Source organism: Sarcophilus harrisii, chromosome 3, assembly GCF_902635505.1.
Source record: "Sarcophilus harrisii chromosome 3, mSarHar1.11, whole genome shotgun sequence".
Taxonomy (NCBI): Eukaryota; Metazoa; Chordata; class Mammalia; order Dasyuromorphia; family Dasyuridae; genus Sarcophilus; species Sarcophilus harrisii.
Genome location: NC_045428.1, coordinates 590,815,281 through 590,833,994, shown reverse-complemented (window position 1 = coordinate 590,833,994; position 18,714 = coordinate 590,815,281). Strand labels below are relative to the sequence as shown.

The 18,714-nt window shown below is 42.4% G+C and overlaps 1 protein-coding gene across 1 annotated transcript; it reads left to right on the top strand.

Moving 5' to 3' along the window:
* The first annotated feature begins 4,827 nt into the window (after window positions 1–4,827).
* On the top strand, window positions 4,828–16,900 carry LOC100916290 (cytochrome P450 2G1). Its single transcript, XM_031961640.1, has 8 exons — window positions 4,828–5,058; window positions 5,401–5,563; window positions 7,101–7,250; window positions 8,238–8,398; window positions 12,020–12,196; window positions 13,265–13,406; window positions 15,165–15,626; window positions 16,432–16,900. Exons 1-8 carry the CDS (start codon window positions 4,828–4,830, stop codon window positions 16,611–16,613), a joined length of 1,668 nt encoding a protein of 555 aa, XP_031817500.1. The 3' UTR covers window positions 16,614–16,900.
* Window positions 16,901–18,714: the final 1,814 nt, after the last annotated feature.

Here is an 18,714-nt window from a genome sequence, read left to right as displayed (position 1 = left end):
TTCCTGAGCCGTGTGACTCTGGGCAAGTTACTTCACCTTATTATTTAGTTTCCTCATCTATTAAATGAGCTGGGGAAGGAAATGGCAAACCACTCCAACATCTTACTAAGAAAACCCCAACAGGATCACAGAGAGTAAGATACAACTGAAATGACTGAACCACAAGAGAACTCCCTGAAAAGAGGGATGATGTGGGCAGACCTTTGCTTTAGAAAACTCACCTTGGCAGTTAAGTGATGGATCGGAGTGGGGAGAGATTTGAGGCAGGGACAGCAGTTAAGAAGAGATGGTGGTTGTGGGGGTTGTGCTGGGAGATCTGTTTGCTATAACATGAGGCTGGGAACAAGATTTTAGCAGCAGGTTTGATGCGTGGGGTAAGAATGAGGTAGAATGAACCAGGCCCATTTAATTTTTATCTTGGGAGACTGGAAAATTATCAGGCATACTTTGCTGGGCCACTCTGAGCAATCAGTGAATTGCTGTGAAGAATGGGAAAGGGTCAAGGATTTCTTGGGTTTTTCCAAAAAAAGGAAGAAAATGTAATCTTTGAATTATAGGTCATCGAACAAGACTTCTATTTTTGGCAAAATTCTGGAAAGGAAGGTTTGTGAACATCTGGGAAAAGGCAGCGTGACCCCAGATGGCCAGTCATGGTTTCTTCCTCAAAGAAACCTTATTTCCTTTTCGGAAAGGGTTACTAGACTAGATCAAGGGAAGGCCCAGTTTAGATAATGAATTTTAAGTATACACTCGAAAAAGTTTCTTTTAATTTTTTTTTTTGAAAAGTCCTATTTTAGGGGCAGCTACGTAGTGCAGTGGATAGAGCACTAGCCCTGAAATCAGGAGGACCTGAGTTCAAATCCAGCCTCAGACACTTAACACTTTCTAACTGTGTGATCCTGGGCAAGTCACTTAACCCCAATTGCCTCAGCAAAAAAAAAAAAAAAAGAAAGAAAAGTCCTATTTTATTTTTTTCAATTTCACCTAAAACCCATTTTTAACATTGGTGTTTTTAAAGTTTGCATTCTAAATTCTTTCCTTATCTCCTTACCCTTTCCCCTGCTTGAGAAGACAACTTGATATAGATTATACACGTGCAGTCATGCAAAACACATTTCCATATTAGCTAAATTGTGAAACAAAGCGTAAATGAACAAAAAACTGACCCAAGAAAAATGAATTAAAAAAAAAAAATGCTTCGCTCTGCCTTCAGACAAGCTGTTAGAAGAAGATACTGAACTGCTTGGGGAGGAGGAAGCATGAGTAGAGATGTCTAAGAGATGGCTATCAGAACAAAATGCATTCTAAAGGAGGAGGGTATGTACACTAGGGAATTCCAGATAGGAAAGTATAAGTGGGTAATGGAGAAAGAAAAGGCTGGGGAGGGGGAGGGCTGTGTTTGAGGGAGGGGAGCAGAAATAGTCCTTGGATCTCTCCTCTGCCTTCCATCCTTTCCTTCCCAGTCCTGCTAATGGCGGGAGTTCCATGTAACGAAGTTCCCCTCGTTGGAAGAAGGGGCGTCATGGTGCCCAAGAATATCTTTTGAGGAGGGAAAGTATTCCATAAAGGCTAGATGTTTCAAGGTTCTTTTCTTATGACCCTTCTCTGCCCCCCAGGGAGGTGCTTCTGTCTAGGGAGGGCTATTCCTCTTCCTCCCCACCATCCTGCAGACCTCCCTGGTCTCCTCCAAGGCCCCTGAGGACTTGAACATCAGGCTCCAGGAGATGGGCTGGGCACATCATCCCAGACCTCCTAGCAGTGATTCCTGCCCCAGTGATGAGACATGGACAGAGAGAGTCAGCCTGACATCATGTGGGGCTTGAGTCCCAATCCTGTGGCAAAAGTACTAGCTGTATGACCTGCTCCCACCCCTCACCTCTCTAGAACTGGGAAGTTCTAGATCAGTTCGAGTTCTAGTCAAATCAGACCAAGATCTAGTTCTAGTCAGACTAGGTGACTCAGCTTAGCGCAGTTCCTCCTGAGTTATTAATTTCACACGATGCTTTTTTAAAGCCTCCCCGGATCTAGATTTGGCCAGCCTGGGTAATTCTGCCAGCCCAGTGCTCGGAGGTGGATTACCACAAGCAACAATGCTGCCCACGCCCCATGCTGGGTCGTTTTTCACTTTTCCCCATGACCACCTGCCCTGTTCTTTACCCATGGAGCCCCAAGGGCAGAGTTTGCTTTCTAAATGGGAAGAACCCTGAACAGGAGAAGGTCATAGGAGTTAGGACAGGCTTAGGGGCAACAGTTGACCTAGATGAAGAGGGCTGTTGGGGAGGGGAAGGTGGGAATCTCAGAGGAGGAAGTGGCAGCTGTGGGGTTAAGGAGGATGAGGGAGAAGCGAGGGGCTGACAGTGAAGGCTGATGGGTTGGGGGTGACAAGGAGAGAGGCCAGATGGGCCAGAGCAGAGGAGCACGGGGGGCCATTGTTAGGTCTCTGTTCCCATAAAGTGGCTGCTTCCAGGGCAGATCCCCAAGGTTACCTGAGCAGGAAAGGCACACTCAGCTTTGCTCATGACCCCAAGGCAGCAGTTGGGGGAGAGAGAAAAAGGGATATAAAGAAAGAGACCATGGGAGACAGATACAGAGGTGGAAAAAGAGGAGAGAAAAAGGGGGAGAGAGAAAAGAGAGAGACACACACACATACACACACACAGAGACAGAGAAGAGAGAGAGAGAGAGAGAGAGAGAGAGAGAGAGAGAGAGAGGAGACAAGGAGAGAAAGAGAGAGACAGAGAAAAAGAGAGAGAGACATGGGGCAATGAGAGAGAGAAAAGAGAGAGAGAAGTAGAGACATTCACAGAGACAGAAAGATACTTGGTCATATAGGCAGAAGCTGGTGAGAAATATTGTCAAGAAAAGACAAAGGGGGAAACAAAGAGAGTAAGGGAGAAGGGTGCAGGGGAGAAAGGCGCAGCCCCTAATGAAGCCTTCGGGCAAGCTGCTCTTCTGGCTATCTCTGCTCTCCTCATGCCCAAGCCTTGGTCCCTCTGGACCTGGGGCCCAGGCCCCCTCAGTCGCTGTGTTCCCTGGGGGATCTGGTTTCTGCTAATCCCAAGACATTTGAACCACGGGCAGCATTGCCCCACTGGCCTCCCAGGTTCTCAGAGCAAATGCCCAAAGGGCGTGTCACCCCTCCCTGCCCAGACCTGCATCCCAGGTCAAGTTCTTTGTCCCCACCCCAGTGGAAATCTCCTGAAACAAAGAATAAGCAGCTTAAATCCAGCCATGGGCAGCCTCTCTTTCCTCCAGCCCCACCTAGGCATCTCTGCTGGCTCTGAGACCTCCCCAATGGTTTTTCTTCCTGGGGTCTCGGTTCTCCTCCCCAGGGTCTCAATTCTCTTCCCTGGGGTCTCCGCTTTTCACTGACAGGGTGTCAGGTTCTGACCATAGGTTGGTTTTGTTCTGTGACTTTGCCCCTCATTTTTAACATCTGGAGGAAAGACCTTCAAGCTCAGGCTCTCCCCCAGTCTCCTTCCAGCTCCTGAACGCGGAGGCTCAAGGAAATCACAAAGGGGGAAAAAAGGCATTTATTAAGTGCTTCCTATGTGCCAAGTTCTTTACAAATCTCTCATTTGATCCTCATAATTCTGGGAAGTAGGTGCTATTATCATTCCATTTGTACAGTTGAGGAAACTGAGGCAGACCAAAGTTAATTGACTTCCAAAACCAGGTCTTCCTAACCCCAGGATAGGCACTTTATTCACCTCGCTGCCTTAAGGAAAGCTCTCTTCCTTAGAAGGCAGTGGGGTAAGAGCAGCATTGAGGGACAAGAGGTCTTGTCCTAGTCCTGCTAATTAGAAAAAGAAGAGACTGTCCCCTCCTGCTTTCTACTTCTTACCTGCTCAGGCTTGAGTAAATCCCTCCTCTCTGGGAGAGGAGTCAGACTAGAACAGGTGCCATGAACTAATAATAACAATAGGTAACATTTATATAGAGCTTTTAGAGAACAGCTCTAGGATGGGGGGTTATTATTTTGCCCATTTTGTGGATGGAGAAACTAAGAAAGCTAGGTTAAATGACTTGCCTGGGGTTCCACAGCTAGGGGGTAGATTCAAACTTGTCTTCCTTACTCTTAAGACCAGTGAGCCACTATAACTGCGTAGGAACCCAGTCTCACAAATGGAGCTCTGGGGCACCTGGGAAAGGGCTCTCTTCAGAGATCAAGCTGCAAGGCCAAGGTCAAGGGCCAAGTTGCTCCAGATGACACCCCCCAGATGCCAAAGATGGCATTCTATAGAGGAAAGGGATCTGGTTTGGGCTGGGCTGGGTGGCAAGATCCGTAGGACCAAGCCCAAACTCTGCTGCTAGCTCATTATGTGACCCGGGTAAGTCCCTCTCTTTGTCTGACTCTGGGTTTCTTCATTTGGAGAAATAAGGGGTTAGATTAGCTTTTATTTTGAGAGGAAACAACTCTTAAGAACTGGAAAGAACTTTAGTGAACACCTAGTCCAGGTCCTCACTTTTCAGAGGAAGAAACTTAGACTTAAGCAGGGGAAGTCACTTGTGCAGAGTCACACAGTGAGTACAGAGTGTGGATTCAAATCTAGATCCTTGTCAGTCTCTAGAAGGAGGAATGGGACATGGGGTGGAGAAGGGGAAGGGATTGAGAGATGCCCCTTATCCAGGAAGCTTTCCCAGGTTATCCCAATGAAGAGTCATCTTTCCTTCCATGCTTAGGGGAGGAGGCACAGGTTATGTAATTCCGAGTGCCAGGCTTTGGGAAGCTTAATCCCAGAGGGATTCAGGTTTCAGATAAGGCTGAGCTCTGATGAATATATAACTGGGGCTCCCAGTAGGCAGACACCCCCTTCCCCAGGCACCATGGAGTTTGGCGGCATTATTACTCTTTTCTTGGCTCTCTGTGCTCCTTGCCTTGCCATCCTCATTGCCTGGAAGCACATGCACAAAGCAGGCAAGCTGCCCCCGGGGCCCACTCCTCTTCCGTTCCTGGGTAACTTACTGCAGGTCCGCACCGATGCCACGTTTCAGTCTTTCCTGGAGGTGAGTCTGTCTGCCCATGTTCTCTCATGGAGTCCCAGGGCTGGAGAGTCTTAGAATCCCAGGTGCTCAGAACCCTGGATGCTAGATCCAGAAGCCTGGACTTGCGGTACTAGGGAGGAAATTACAGAATGTTAACACCACAGAGGCTTACTTAGATTTTCTCTACAAGAGTCTGGAGGAGACTTTAAAAATAAGCTAGTCCATCCCCCCCATTAGTGAAACAGAGTCCAACAGGTGAGAGCTTGGACGAAATCCAGATCTCTTAACCAGGATGCCTTTCCTGCCCTTGTCCTGTCTCCTGGACCTTTAACTTAGCACCTCCCTACCTTGTCCGTGAGACTCAGAAAAATGGGCCGGGACTCTTTTTTCTCACTCCGACCTCCCACTCCCCAGCTCAGTAAGAAGTACGGCCCTGTCTTTACTGTCTACATGGGTCCTCGAAGAGTAGTCGTGCTATGCGGCCATGAGGCGGTGAAGGAGGCACTGGTCGACCAGGCTGAGGAGTTCAGTGGCCGCGGGGAGTTGGCTTCCATTGACCGGAACTTTCAGGGTCATGGTGAGAGATCCCACTTTTATAAAGTCTGTTGATTGTCCAGTGGTTTTGCTGCCCGCAATTAATCTATAGTCCCAATACAAGGTGTGACTTTTCTCCAGTGTCCCCTAGAAGAAGAAAAAATTGGCCCCCACCCTAGAACTAGAGGTTCTTCTTAGAGGTTGGGTAGAAGAATCTTTTGGTGGGGTGGGAACAGGCCTGGGAGTGTAAGACTTAGGAATGGGGAGGAGCTTTGCCTCACCACCTTCCCACACTGGACATTTCCTTTTCATTTCATTTCATTTTCCATTCCAGATTTGCCCCCTCCCCTATTGGCTCCTCCACCCATTGAGAAAGGGAGAAATACAAAATAAGTGAACATTTTTCTTAGATGTTTCCATGTCTAGAATGTTCTGCTTCCTCATCTTTGCCTCCTGGCTTCCCGAAAAGTTCCACTTTCAGCAAGAAGCCCATCCTGATGCTTCTTAATCTTACAGCCTACCATCTGAGACTAGCCCTAATTTATCCCATCTCTGCCTCAGTTGTACACGGAGTTTGCATGATTAGACTGAGCTCCTTGACAACTATCTTTTGTCTTATATCCCTAGTGCTGAGCACAGTACTAAGTATATGAGAGGTGCTTAATCAATGCTTGTTGACTTGAGAAATGCTCTAGTAGAGGTGTTCAACTCCAGTGGATGTGAGACACATAACTTCCCAAACCAGGTTAAAGTGTAATTTAACAAAATAAGATAAAATAAATAAAAATACAACAAAGATAATATTACATGTGGTCTTATATTTCAACATATGGCTTCAGGGATCCATTGTCATTTGAGTTAGACACCATTATTTCAGTCTTTTCATTTTAAATAGAGTAGCTAAGTGGTACAGTGGGTAGGCACATTTTCCTGAGTACAAATCCAGCCTTAAACACTTACTAAGCTGTGTGATCCAGGGCAAGTCACTTCGCCCTGCTTGCCTCAGTTTCTTCATCTGTAAAATGAGTTAAAGAAGGAAATGGCAAGTCACTCCAGTATTTTTGCCATGAAAATCTCCCAAAAGGGGTTACAAAGAGTTGGACATGGCTAAAGGACAAGAAAAAAATAGAAGTTTTCAAGACTGAGACTCTTTATTTGGAGCCTGGAGTCTGTTCTTTGTTCCAGGCTGAATCCTCTTTTACAATGAGCTCTTTTAGGCAGGGACAAGACCTTGCCATGGAAAGAGTTCTTGAGTTTGGAAACACTAGGCTTGGGTCCCAGAACTGATCCCTTCTGTGTGATTTAGGGCAAATTCCTTCACCTCCCTGTGTACCTCAGTTTCCACCTCTATAAAATGAGGGGGTTGGGCTAGATATTCTAGTAGTTGGGCCACTAATTTATGATCTCATGACCTTTTTGAGCCTCAATTTCCATTTCTGTAAAAATCGGAATTGAACTATTTTGTTTCCTTCCAACTCTAAATCCTGACTCAGCAAGTATATAACTGTCTCCCTGACCTTCTTTTTGAGCCTCCATCCTATCCCCCTACATATAATAGCTACTCACTTTTGCACTGGCAGGTGTGGCATTGGCCAATGGGAATCGCTGGAAGATCTTGCGCCGTTTCTCTCTGGCTGTTCTTCGAGATTTTGGGATGGGAAAGCGCAGCATTGAGGAACGCATTCAGGAAGAGGCTGGCTTCTTGATTGAAGGGTTACGGAAAACCAATGGTAGGGGATATTTGGGGCCCTTGCAAAAAATGGAGGCAGGAGAATAGGGAGATAGTGACTCAAGACTAAAGGGCCACAAGGAGAACTAGAAATCTAAGAGAGAATGGAGACATGGTATGAGAGAGATGGGCTTATGAAAATCTCAGCTTCGTGGGAAAATCCAGGCTCTAGGCTGAGATCTGGAAGGAATCTTTAAAATGGAAATTGGACTAGTTGGCACCTTCCAACTCAAAATTCTATGACTCCGTGAGTATATTATTGTCCCCTTGGCCTTGCTGCCATCGAGCCTTCATCCTGAGAGAACAGGATTTGGAGTCAGAGGATCTGCATTCAAATTTGGCCTCTTATTCATGTCACCTATATGATTTGGGGCAAGTGAGTTAGCTAACTTAGCCAGCTGAGCCTTAGTTTTCTCATCTGTCAAACGAGAAAGATGGCAGCATGGGATATGCAAAAAGCATTAGCCTTGACTCATAAAATTCCTAAAATCTTTGCTCAGTTACCCTCTGATGCTTAATATCTGCTCACCCTTGGATAAATCACTATACCAGTCTGGTCTCAGTTTCCTCATCTGTGAAATGAGAGAAGGCTTGGATTAAGTGACCTCTAAAATCCCTTTTAGCCTTATGATCTTAAGATCTTAGCCAATGTGTCCAATTCCATTTTACAGAAGAGGAAACCAAGATGAGAGAGGAGAGAGAGAGAGAGAGAGAGAGAGAGAGAGAGAGAGAGAGAGAGAGAAACAGAGAGACACAGAGAGAGACAGAGACAGAGAGATAGAGAGACAGAGAAAGAAACAGAGACAGACAGACAGACAGGGAGAGAGGAAAGGGGAAGTGTCTAAGGACACTTGGTGAATGTGGTGTGAAGGGAACCTGACCCCAAATAAGGCATCTGTCTTCCCACATGGGGCTCTTCTTTCTATATCTTCATTTCTGTCTCATTACCCCTCCATCCCATCTCTGCCTCCCTCCATCTCTTCTCTAGGAGCCCCCATTGATCCCACCTTCTTCCTGAGTCGCACAGTCTCCAACGTCATCAGCTCTGTAGTGTTTGGAAGCCGCTTTGACTATGAGGACAAACAATTCTTGTATCTGCTGCACCTGATCAATGAGAGCTTCATTGAGATGAGCTCTCCCTGGGCCCAGGTACTGTTTGTGTTTCCTGTAATACTCCAACCTTCTGAACCCAAACAATGGAATCCTAGCGGCATAGACTCATACATAAAATGTTAGCCTTGTTGAGGCACAGAATTTAATAATCATAGAACCTTAAAAAATTAGAATTTTTAACTTACTCTAAAACCATATAAATTATTGTTTATTCAGGAACTTAGAATACCACGGTAGTAGAATATTTTTAATAGCTTTTTATTTTTCCCAATACATGCAAAGATAGTTTTTAACATTCACTTTTGCAAACCCTTGTGTTCCAAATTTTTCTGCCTTTATACCCTCTACCCCACCTCCCATAGAGAGTAAGCAATCCAATATAGGTTAAACAGGTGCAGTTCTTCTAAAAATGTTTCCATATTCATCATGCTGCACAAGAAAAATCAGTTCAAAATGTGCAAGAAAAAAATAAGCAAGCAAACAACAACAACAACAAAAAGTGAAAATACTATGCTTTAATCCACATTCAATCTTCAGTTCTCTCTCTGGATGCGGATGGCTCTTTCCATCACAAATCTATTGGGATTGCTCTGAATCACCTCACTGTTGAAAAGAGCCAAAGTTGATCATCACATAATCTTGTTGCTGTATATAGTGTTCTTTTGGTTCTACTCACTTATTATCAGTTCATGCAAGTCTTTCCAGGCTTTTCTGAAATCAGCCTGCTTGTCAGTTCTTATAGAAAAATAATATTCCATTACATTCATATTCCATAACTTATTCAGCCATTCCCCAACTGATGAGCATCCACTCAGTTTCCAGTTTCTTGCTACTGCAAAAACTGCTGCTTCAAACATTTCCCCTTTTTTTATGATCTCTTTGGGATACAGTAGAGATATTGCTGAATCAAAGGATATGCACAAGTTGATAGCTCTTTGAGTATAGTTCCAAATTATTCTCCAGAATAGTGAGATTATTTACAACTCCACCAACAATGTATTAGTATTCCAGTTTTCCCATGTTCCCTCCCACATTTATCATTCTTTTCCTATCGTCTTAGCCAATCTGAGTGGCATGAAATGATATCTCAGAGTTGTCTTAATTTGCATTTCTCTAATCATAGTGATTTAGAGCATTTTTTCCCTATAACTAGAAATTACTTTATTATAATTGTACATATCCTTTAACCACTTATCAATTGGGGAATGACTTGTATTCTTATAAATATGAGTCAATTCTCTATATGTTTTAGAAATGAGGCCTTTATCAAAAACACTAGATGTAAAATTTTTTCCTCAAATTTCTGCTTTCTTTCTAATCTTCGCTGCATTGGTTTTGTTTGTGCAAAATCTTTCATTTAACACAATTAGAATTATCCATTTTGCATTTCATTATCTTCTCTAGTTCTTCTTTGGACATAAATTCTTTCCTTCTCCACATATGTGAGAGGTAAACTATCCCTTATTTTCCTAATTTGCTTATAATATCACCCTTTATGTCTAAATCATCTAAATCATGTGTAAATTATGTCTAAACCATTTTGACCTTATCTTGGTATGGGGTTTAGATGTTGGTCAAAGCCTAGAGTATTTTTTAGTTTTCCCAGAAATTTTTGTCAATGAGTTATTATCCCAGAACCTCAAATCTTTGGGTTTATCAAACACTAGATTAGTACAGTATTGTGTCTTGTTTACCTAACCTATTTCATTGATCCGTGTTTCTTAGTCAGTATCAAATGGTTTTGATGACCACCACTTTTTTAGGTCTGGTACAGCTAGGCTACCTTCCTTTTCATTTTTTCATTAATTCCCTAGAAATTCTTGATCTTTCATATGAATTTTATTATTATTTTTCCTAGCTCTATAATTTCTGGCAGTTTGATTGGAATGGCACTGAATAAGTAGATTAATTTAGGTAGAATTATCATTTATATTATATTAGCTTAGCCTACCCATGGACACTCGATATTCTTCCAATTGTTTAGATCTAACTTTATTAGTACTAGAATATTTTAATTTTAATTTTAGAATATTAGAACTTTAGAAGCAGAACGACAAGGTCTAGGACTTAGAAGTCTGGGAACTTAGAATTTTTTAATTTTAGAATACTAATACTGTGGAAACATAGAATCACAGAATCTTAGAAACATAGACCCTTAGGCTCCAGAATCGTAGACTGTTGGAAACTTGAAACTTTAGAATCACAGAAACTTATATTAAAACCTACACATATTACAATATAAGAATGTTAGAAATTAGATACAGAATTTTAGAATCATAAAACCTAAGAATTTTAGAATACGAGAACCTTATATATAAAAGTTTAGACTCTAGGAACTCAGAATACTGAGAGTTTAGAATCATGAGGAACTAGGCTTTTTAAATTTTAAAATACAAGTGCCTCTGAAACAAAGAATCACACAGTCTTAGAGTCATAGCCTGTGAAGCTCTAGAAGCTCTAGAACTATAGACTATTAGAACTTTCGAATCTTAGAATCCCAGAACATTATACTAAAACTTTCAAATTTTGGAATTATCAGAATGTTAGAAATATATACTTACAGAATCTTAGAATCATAGAATCTTAGTTTATTGGAATCTTATAGCATTGGAGTAACAGTAGCTTAGAATTTTAGAACCTTTAGAGTTTTAGATTATAGAACCTTAGAATTTTGGAACCTTGGTATAAAATCCATAGAATATTAGAACCTAATAAATCTTAGAATAACAGAACCATAGAAGTATAACATCATGGAATCTTAGGACCATGGAATATTAGATTCTAAAATGTTAGAATCACAGACTTAGAACCTTAGAAATAAAGACTTGGAATCACAGAATTTCAAAATCATCAAAGCCTGGAGGCTTAGACCCCTAGAGTCTCATACTCTCAGAACTTTAAAATCATAGACCTTAGAATCACAGAATTTAAAATCTTGGAATCATAATATAAACCTCAAAATCTTGGAAGCTCAGGATTTATTGTTAGGTTAATTAGAAAATTAAGATTTTTTTATGGGTATTTTTATTTGTTAGGGCCAGTGTGACACAGTAGATAAAAGAGGCTCCTGAAAAGCAGAGAATTGAGTGTAAATCTTGCTTCTAGAGTACATGCTTATTGTGTGCCCATAAATAATTTATCAGTGCTCTGGGGCATCTCTAAGGTTCTACTCTGGGTTAGTCTCTACAATTGCTAGATTTGTTACTATGGGCAAATTATTCAACCTTTCTGAGCCTCAGTGTCTCCATCTGCAAAAAAAAAAAAAAAAATAGCTAGTAATCCACACAGCACCTTTGTCATAGTGTTACCTGAAGGCCCAATGAGAGAACTTTGTAAACCTCGTCCTGGTTTCTAAGTGTCAACACTAGAGGGGAACTTATTGGTCATTTGACCATATAAGGAGTGGAAATGGAAACATGGTGGCAATGGTAGAGAGGTGTGCTCTCACATTTTGTTTCTGTTTCCTTTTCCCTTAATTTGGTGAAATAATTTTTTAAGAAGGTCCCTGGAGAAAACAAAATAGCTGTACTTTTTTTCCCTCTGAAATTCCTTAAGCCTTCAGGTATCCCTACCCTTTTGGATCCTCCAATCCTTTTTCCTCCCTTAATTGAGTCTAACAAAACATGCTTTCTTCTCCGTCCCCACCCCAATCTCCAGCTCTATGATATGTACTCAGGGATCATGCAGTACCTGCCTGGCCGCCACAACAAAATCTACAACCTTATTGAAGAGCTGAAGGACTTCATTGCATCCAGGGTCAAGATCAACGAGGCCTCCCTGGATCCCAACAGTCCCCGGGACTTCATTGATTGCTTTCTTATCAAAATGCATCAGGTGCCCCCTGCAATACTCCCTACTTTTTTCCCTGACTGCTCCCAGCCTCTCCCTCCCCGTCCTGTAACTGATACAGTCAAGTGTGACTCCATTTCTCCCTATGGGCCATTTAATCCAAGCCACACTTCTCAAGTATTTCAAAGCCTCCCTTGCGTGGTGCCTCCTATCCCTGTAAAGTCGCTCTCCTGCCCTGGCCATTTCCCCAGAGATCTGAAGTTGTCAGACATGAGTTTCAATCTTGATTCTTCCATTGACTGGCTGAACTCAAAGTCCTTTCCAATGCCAAGCTAGCAGTCTTCGTAACCAACAAGCATCTATTAAGTGCTTACTATGTACATAATACTATGGGTTTAAAAAAAACCCCAAAACTCCTTATATTCTGTCAAGGTGGGTCAGGGGAAAATATGCAAATACATGTAAAGAAATGAGATAACAAGGAGAAACCACCCTGGAGCTGAACTTGGGACCATAAATCTAGAGCTGGAAGTCCCAGCCTTCTCATCTGACAAGATGAGGAAACGAGTCCCAGAAATGTAAACTGAGCAGCCCAAGGGGTGCTATCTAGCTAGTATCAGGGGTAGGATTTGAACCCAGGTGGAGAGCCAGAAATCTTTTTACTGTCTCACCTCCATTATTTATGACAAAATGATCATGGGCAAGTCATTTCATTTCTATGGGCCTTCGTTTCTTTATCTAAATGAGTCGTCCAGACCTCAAATCCAGTAGGTCCTTTTCAGTGCTAGATTCATGATCTCTTTTAAATTAAGGAATCAAGAAAAGCTTCTCATAGAGAGGAGCCATTTTCCCTTCCCTCCTAAGCCAAGTTCTGCCATTCTGTTTGAAGCACCTTTTCCCCTGCTCTGGTCCCTCAGTCCTCCTGCCTCAGAAGGCTGAGTCTCTCCCCACTTCTAGAAAGTCTCAAGTGATCTCGCTAAGTCTCAGTCCCCAGGAGATGCTGGCCAGCATCTGAGATAGGAGGATGGAGAGCAGGGTGGCACAGGAGGCTTGAAGTTGAAGAGCAGAGGAAAGCATGAACTCTGAGGTACAGTGTCTCCCTTCTACCCCCAGGAAAAAAACAACCCTCAGACGGAATTCAACCTCAAGAACCTGGTTCTCACCACTTTAAACCTGTTCTTTGCTGGGACTGAAACAGTCAGCTCCACACTGCGCTATGGATTTCTGCTTCTCATGAAATACCCAGAGGTGGGAGGTGAGTCCTTTCCCTGACCATCCTCCTGGTCCCCATCTCTTCACTCCCATGTCTGGCCCTAACAGAACCTCATTATTTGGGAGACTGATCTAGCCATGCCCTTTTGGAGCATGGAGACTTTGGAGCAGGTGCTAGAGATACAAATGCAAAGAATGAAAGAGTCTACTCTCAAGGTGTTTACATTGTAACATGAGCAGTATTGGGGAAGAGGGAGACACAGAGAGAAAGCCACTGAGGAAGCTAGTAATCAAATCACATATGTCAGGCTTAGAAACCTTTGAGAACAATGCTTATAATCTGATCTTTCCTGCATTAAAAAAAAAACAGACAAAACCCTTCTTATTCCAACAATTCAGGTATCTATTTATTCATTAATCCATCCATCCAGACATCATCTGTTTATCCACCCATCCATCCAAACATCCATCCATCCATTTATCCCTTCCTTCCTTCCTTTTCTTTTCCTTCCTTCCTTCCTTCCTTCCTTCCTTCCTTCCTTCCTTCCTTTTCCTTCCTTCCTTTTCCTTCCTTCCTTTTCCTTCCTTCCTTTTCCTTCCTTCCTTCCTTTCGACCCATCCATCTATCCATCCAACCACAGACGGTGTAGTGTAAATGAATAGAAAGTTAGCTTTGTAGTGAGAGGAAGAATTGGGGTCCAGAATAGTAGGTGTAGACTTGGTTCACCCTCTCATTTTATAGTTGAGGTAACTGAGACTCATGGAGGTTAAATGAGTGGGTGTCAGAGGTGGTTTGCATTCATACCATCTTTACCTCTTTCTTCCTTTCCCAGGGAACTACCTCTTGTCAAAAGGATAAGAAAGAGAAGCAGGGAAGGATAGATTTCCAGAAAATGAAATACCACATTAACTGAGTCTTACAGTGATGCACTGTTTTATAGCCACAGTCCTCCACTTCTTCTCTGAAGAAGGTGTATTTTTTTATCTTGTTTTATCTGTTATAAACATTTCACAATTCTTAAAGTCTAAGATTCTATCATTCCCAAAGTTTGAGGATTCCAAGTATTTTAAGGTTCTCTTTCTCCAAAATCCTATGATTCAAAGGCTCTTTGATCATCAGATTCCAGGATTCTGAAATACTGGGATTTTAAGATTACATGGTACTAAGAACCTAAAATTCTAGACTGTGTTCTATGGTTTTGTCACCCTGTGTAGTTCTAGACCAGGGGTCCTTAAACTTTTTAAATAGGGGACCAGTTCACTGTCCCTCAGACTGTTGGAGGGCCGGACTATAGTAAAAACAAAAACTTCATTTTGTGGGCCTTTAAATAATGAAACTTCATAGCCCTGGGTGAGGGGGATAAATGTCCTCAGCTGCCACATCTGGCCCACAGGCCGTAGTTTGAGGACCCCTATTCTAGACTGTTGCTTATTAGAAGCAGTGTGATAGTATAGAAAGAGTACTGGATTTGGATTTGGGAAATTTAGATTCGGATCCTGACTCTGCTATTGACCTATATGACCTTAGACAAATCATATAAGTCTCAGTTTCCTTCTTTGTAAACTGAGGAGATTCAATGAAATGGTCTCTGAGATCCCTTTCAGGCCTAGGTTCATCATTATAAGAGTCAATGATTTCTCATTTAAAGGTAGGTTCAATGACTTAGAACTAGGAGACCAACCTCCTTAGTTCACAACTGAAACCCAGAAAAGGAAGTGATTTATCCAAAATCACAGAATTTCCGATAGAAGACTCCTTTTAGTTCGAGTCTCAGATTTTCAAGATTTCTGACCCCTCCAGCCAAGGTTCAAGAGGAGATTGACCACATCATTGGGCGACACCGAATACCCAAGGCAGAGGACCGGATCCAGATGCCATACACCGATGCAGTCATCCACGAGATCCAGAGGGTTACAGACATTGTGCCCATGGGTGTCCCTCACACAGTCATCCGAGACACCCACTTCCGAGGCTACATTCTGCCAAAGGTAAGGGGGCTCTTCCTGGTTTGTCTCCCTCACTTAATCTTGCGTTCCACTTTCCCACTCCCTACCCCAACTCCAGCCCCTCTATCTAGGAGCTCACCCTGCCTATTACATTCATGCCCACCTTTCCTTCAGGGCACTGATGTCTTCCCTCTCATTGGTTCTGCTCTCCGAGACCCTAAGTATTTTAAAAAACCCGACGCTTTTGAACCCAAGCACTTTCTCGATGAGCAGGGACGCTTCAAGAAGAATGAAGCCTTCGTGCCATTCGCCTCTGGTGAGTTCTTGGAAATCTCCACCTTCTTCCAGTCTTCCTGCTCAGAGACATTGAAATGAGTCTGGGGTTAGACTGGGCTGTAAGACTGGAGCATAGCCAGATACCCTTAGAATCTTAGAAAAGAATCACAAGACCATACATAGCTCAAGAGTCGAAAGAGAGCCTCAGAGTCCAACTGCCTCACTCTACAGGTAAGGAAACTGAGGCTCACAAAGGGGAAAAAGGCTTGGAAATAAGGATCATAGAAGGTATTTGAACTCAGGGCCACTGATATCCTCCGTTATCCCATAGAACAACAGAATTTTAGGATTGTGGGAAAGTACATTAATTGGTTAGACTCTCAGAACCTTGCCATCTTAGAACTGTAAATCACTTGGAATCAGGGTAAATATTTAATAGCCAGCTCTCTGGAAAAATAAATGCATCTATGACACTTTGAAGTTTAATCTAATTATTAATATTTTCTCCATCACTTTCTTAACTCTAGATATGAACAGAATGATACATCTAGCCCCAATTTGTACCGTTTACCAATTTCTGAGGCATAAATGCTCATAGGGTAATTCACTAGCTCCTTGGAGCTAGTAAACACTGGGCTGTGGCACTCTACTGTTTTTGAGCCTTCAGGCAATTATAATCTTAGAATCTTAGAACTGTCTTTTCAACCCCATTGAGATTAGCCTATATACATAATGTATTTGATGATGATGATTTGGGTTATCTGTTGGGAAATATTTCAATGATCCATGTTCCGTATTTCTTTTCCCTCTTTATTGCTATTGTGGAAAATGGCGGCTCTCCCTAGGGAAGCGTGTGTGTCTGGGAGAGGCTATGGCCCGGATGGAGCTTTTCCTCTACTTCACATTCATCCTGCAGAACTTCTCCCTCCAACCTCTGGTTCCCCCCAGTGAGATTGATATAACCCCCAAGATCAGTGGTTTTGGCAACATCCCTCCCACCTATCAGCTCTGCATTGTGGCCCGTTGATGGACCTCCCGGGCCAAGTCTGGGAACTCTCTGCTGTCTGCTCACCCAACTTCCCCACAATTCCCACCTTCCGTGACCTCCCAATAAATTTTTGTTTCTGCTCTGTTCTCTGTGCTGGGGGTGGAGGTAAAGGGGAATGTGTTGAAATAGGAATACACATAAACATATTCAATATGTCTGGAAGATTTAGAATTGATTTCTCCTGCCTAGATTTTTCCCTTATGTTTTGATCCCAGACTCCTCTTCCTATTTCTGACCCTGTCCCCCTACTGCTAAAGACCAGTTTCCCTGGGTTCCCAATGGTGCCCAGGATTGTATCTACATCCCAACCTGAAATTTAAAGTCTCCCTAATCTGTTCCAGATTTCTTCTCTAACCTCCTATTCCCCATGTGCTTCTCAAAATCTTCTAGGTACCCTCTCTTCAACATCAAGCTCATTCCTAACATCCTAGCATTTCCTCCCACCCTGCCTTAGCTTCCCATTCAGCAAACTCTGTCTGAGGCCCCCCGTTCCCTCAGGAAGGGAAATTCATGCTTTAGGACCTTTCCCCATCCTGAACCCCAGCATCCCCACGTGAGGATAAAAAAAGGTTTACTTCATATCTCTGGTTGATTGATTGCCACCAAAAGGGACAATGCATCAGGGCTAAGTCCCTCCATTACATGAGTGGACTGATTGTCTCAATTATCTCTTAGTTTATTCTAGAATCATAGCATCCTAAAAATCAAAACATAGAAGCTTTGACTCCTATAAACTTGAAGCATATAGACCCATAAAAATAAAAATCCTAAAACCATGGAAACTTGAAGATCTAGACTTTTAGATTCACTAAGCTTTTTAAATCAAAGAACTTAGAATTGCAGAAACTTGAGACTCATTGAATCATAGAATGTTATTCTCACTGAGCTTTGGAATTTTTGATGTTTCAAAACTGAGAAATACAGAGCCTTGGAAACAAAAAATCCTTAAACTCCTAAAGCTTTAGAAACTTGAAGTCAACAAAATAAGGGTTCTAGAATAATAGAAACTTTGACTCAAAGAAAATAGAAGTTTAGAACCATAGTGTCTGAGAATGTAGAAGTCTAGAATGGCCCGTGGGCTTCCAATACCAGAAAACCTTATATTTATATAACCAAACCACAGAAATTGAAATGAGCACCACCAGAAACTTAGAACCTTAGATAGATAGAACATAGAACCTTAGAATCATAGAATCACATGGACTTGGAAAAATATAAACATGGAACTTAAAGTTTTAGAAGCCATATACCTTTAAACTCCTAAATCTCAGAACTCTAGAGCACAAGACTTTAGAAAATGGAACCTTAAAATTCATAGAAACTCAGAACTATAGAATTCTGAGTCTGAATTGGAAAAACCTTAGTAGCATTATGGCCAGACAGTCAATAAACATTTATTAAGCACCTTTTATGTGCCAAGCACTGTGTTAAACACTGGGAGAAAATGTACAAAGAAATAGACAGAAACAAGTCATATACAGGAAAAATTGGAAATAATAGGGCACTAGAATGAAAAGGGATTTTGGCTAGAAAGGGGAAAAGGGAAAGGGGCTAGACTTGAAGGAAATCAATGAAACATGAGGAGGAAGAGCATTATAGGCGTGGGAGATAGTTAAAGAAAATGTCCAGAGCCGAGTGAATCTTACTGGTGGAACAGTCATGAGGTCAGTATGATTGGACTGAGGAGTACAGGGTGGGGAGTAAGAAATAAGTAGACTGAAAAGGCAAAAGGGGGTTTTGAATACCAGAGCAATTTATAGTTTTCCTGGAGGTGTTAGGAGAACTCTTTTTGGGATGGCTCATGAATACTGTCCAGACTCATTGAATACAAGATTTGGAGGTAGCCAGTCCTTCCTCAGAGGTCATGCCTGGAAACCTGTGTCCTTCCTCAAGACCTTTTCTATTTTTTACTAGTTAAACATTCCTAGAGCCCTGAGCTGTGAATCAGGAGATGTGTATTTTCTGCTCTGTAAAATGGGGCCCAAGATCCCTGAAAGTTCCGGCACTTGACCTTCTCTGCTCTGTGAACCAAATTTCTTTCCTGTATAAATTGCTTTGTGAGCTTGTGATCTCTCCTCTC

What these genes read in the sequence shown, in the direction of transcription:
- LOC100916290 (XM_031961640.1), top strand. Translation starts at nt 4,828, where the DNA reads ATGGAGTTTGGCGGCATTATTACTCTTTTCTTGGCTCTCTGTGCTCCT. An exon ending in TGAGCTCTCCCTGGGCCCAG is followed by an intron (nt 8,399 to 12,019) that starts GTACTGTTTGTG and finishes CCCAATCTCCAG; the next exon opens with CTCTATGATATGTACTCAGG. An exon ending in TTCTTATCAAAATGCATCAG is followed by an intron (nt 12,197 to 13,264) that starts GTGCCCCCTGCA and finishes TTCTACCCCCAG; the next exon opens with GAAAAAAACAACCCTCAGAC.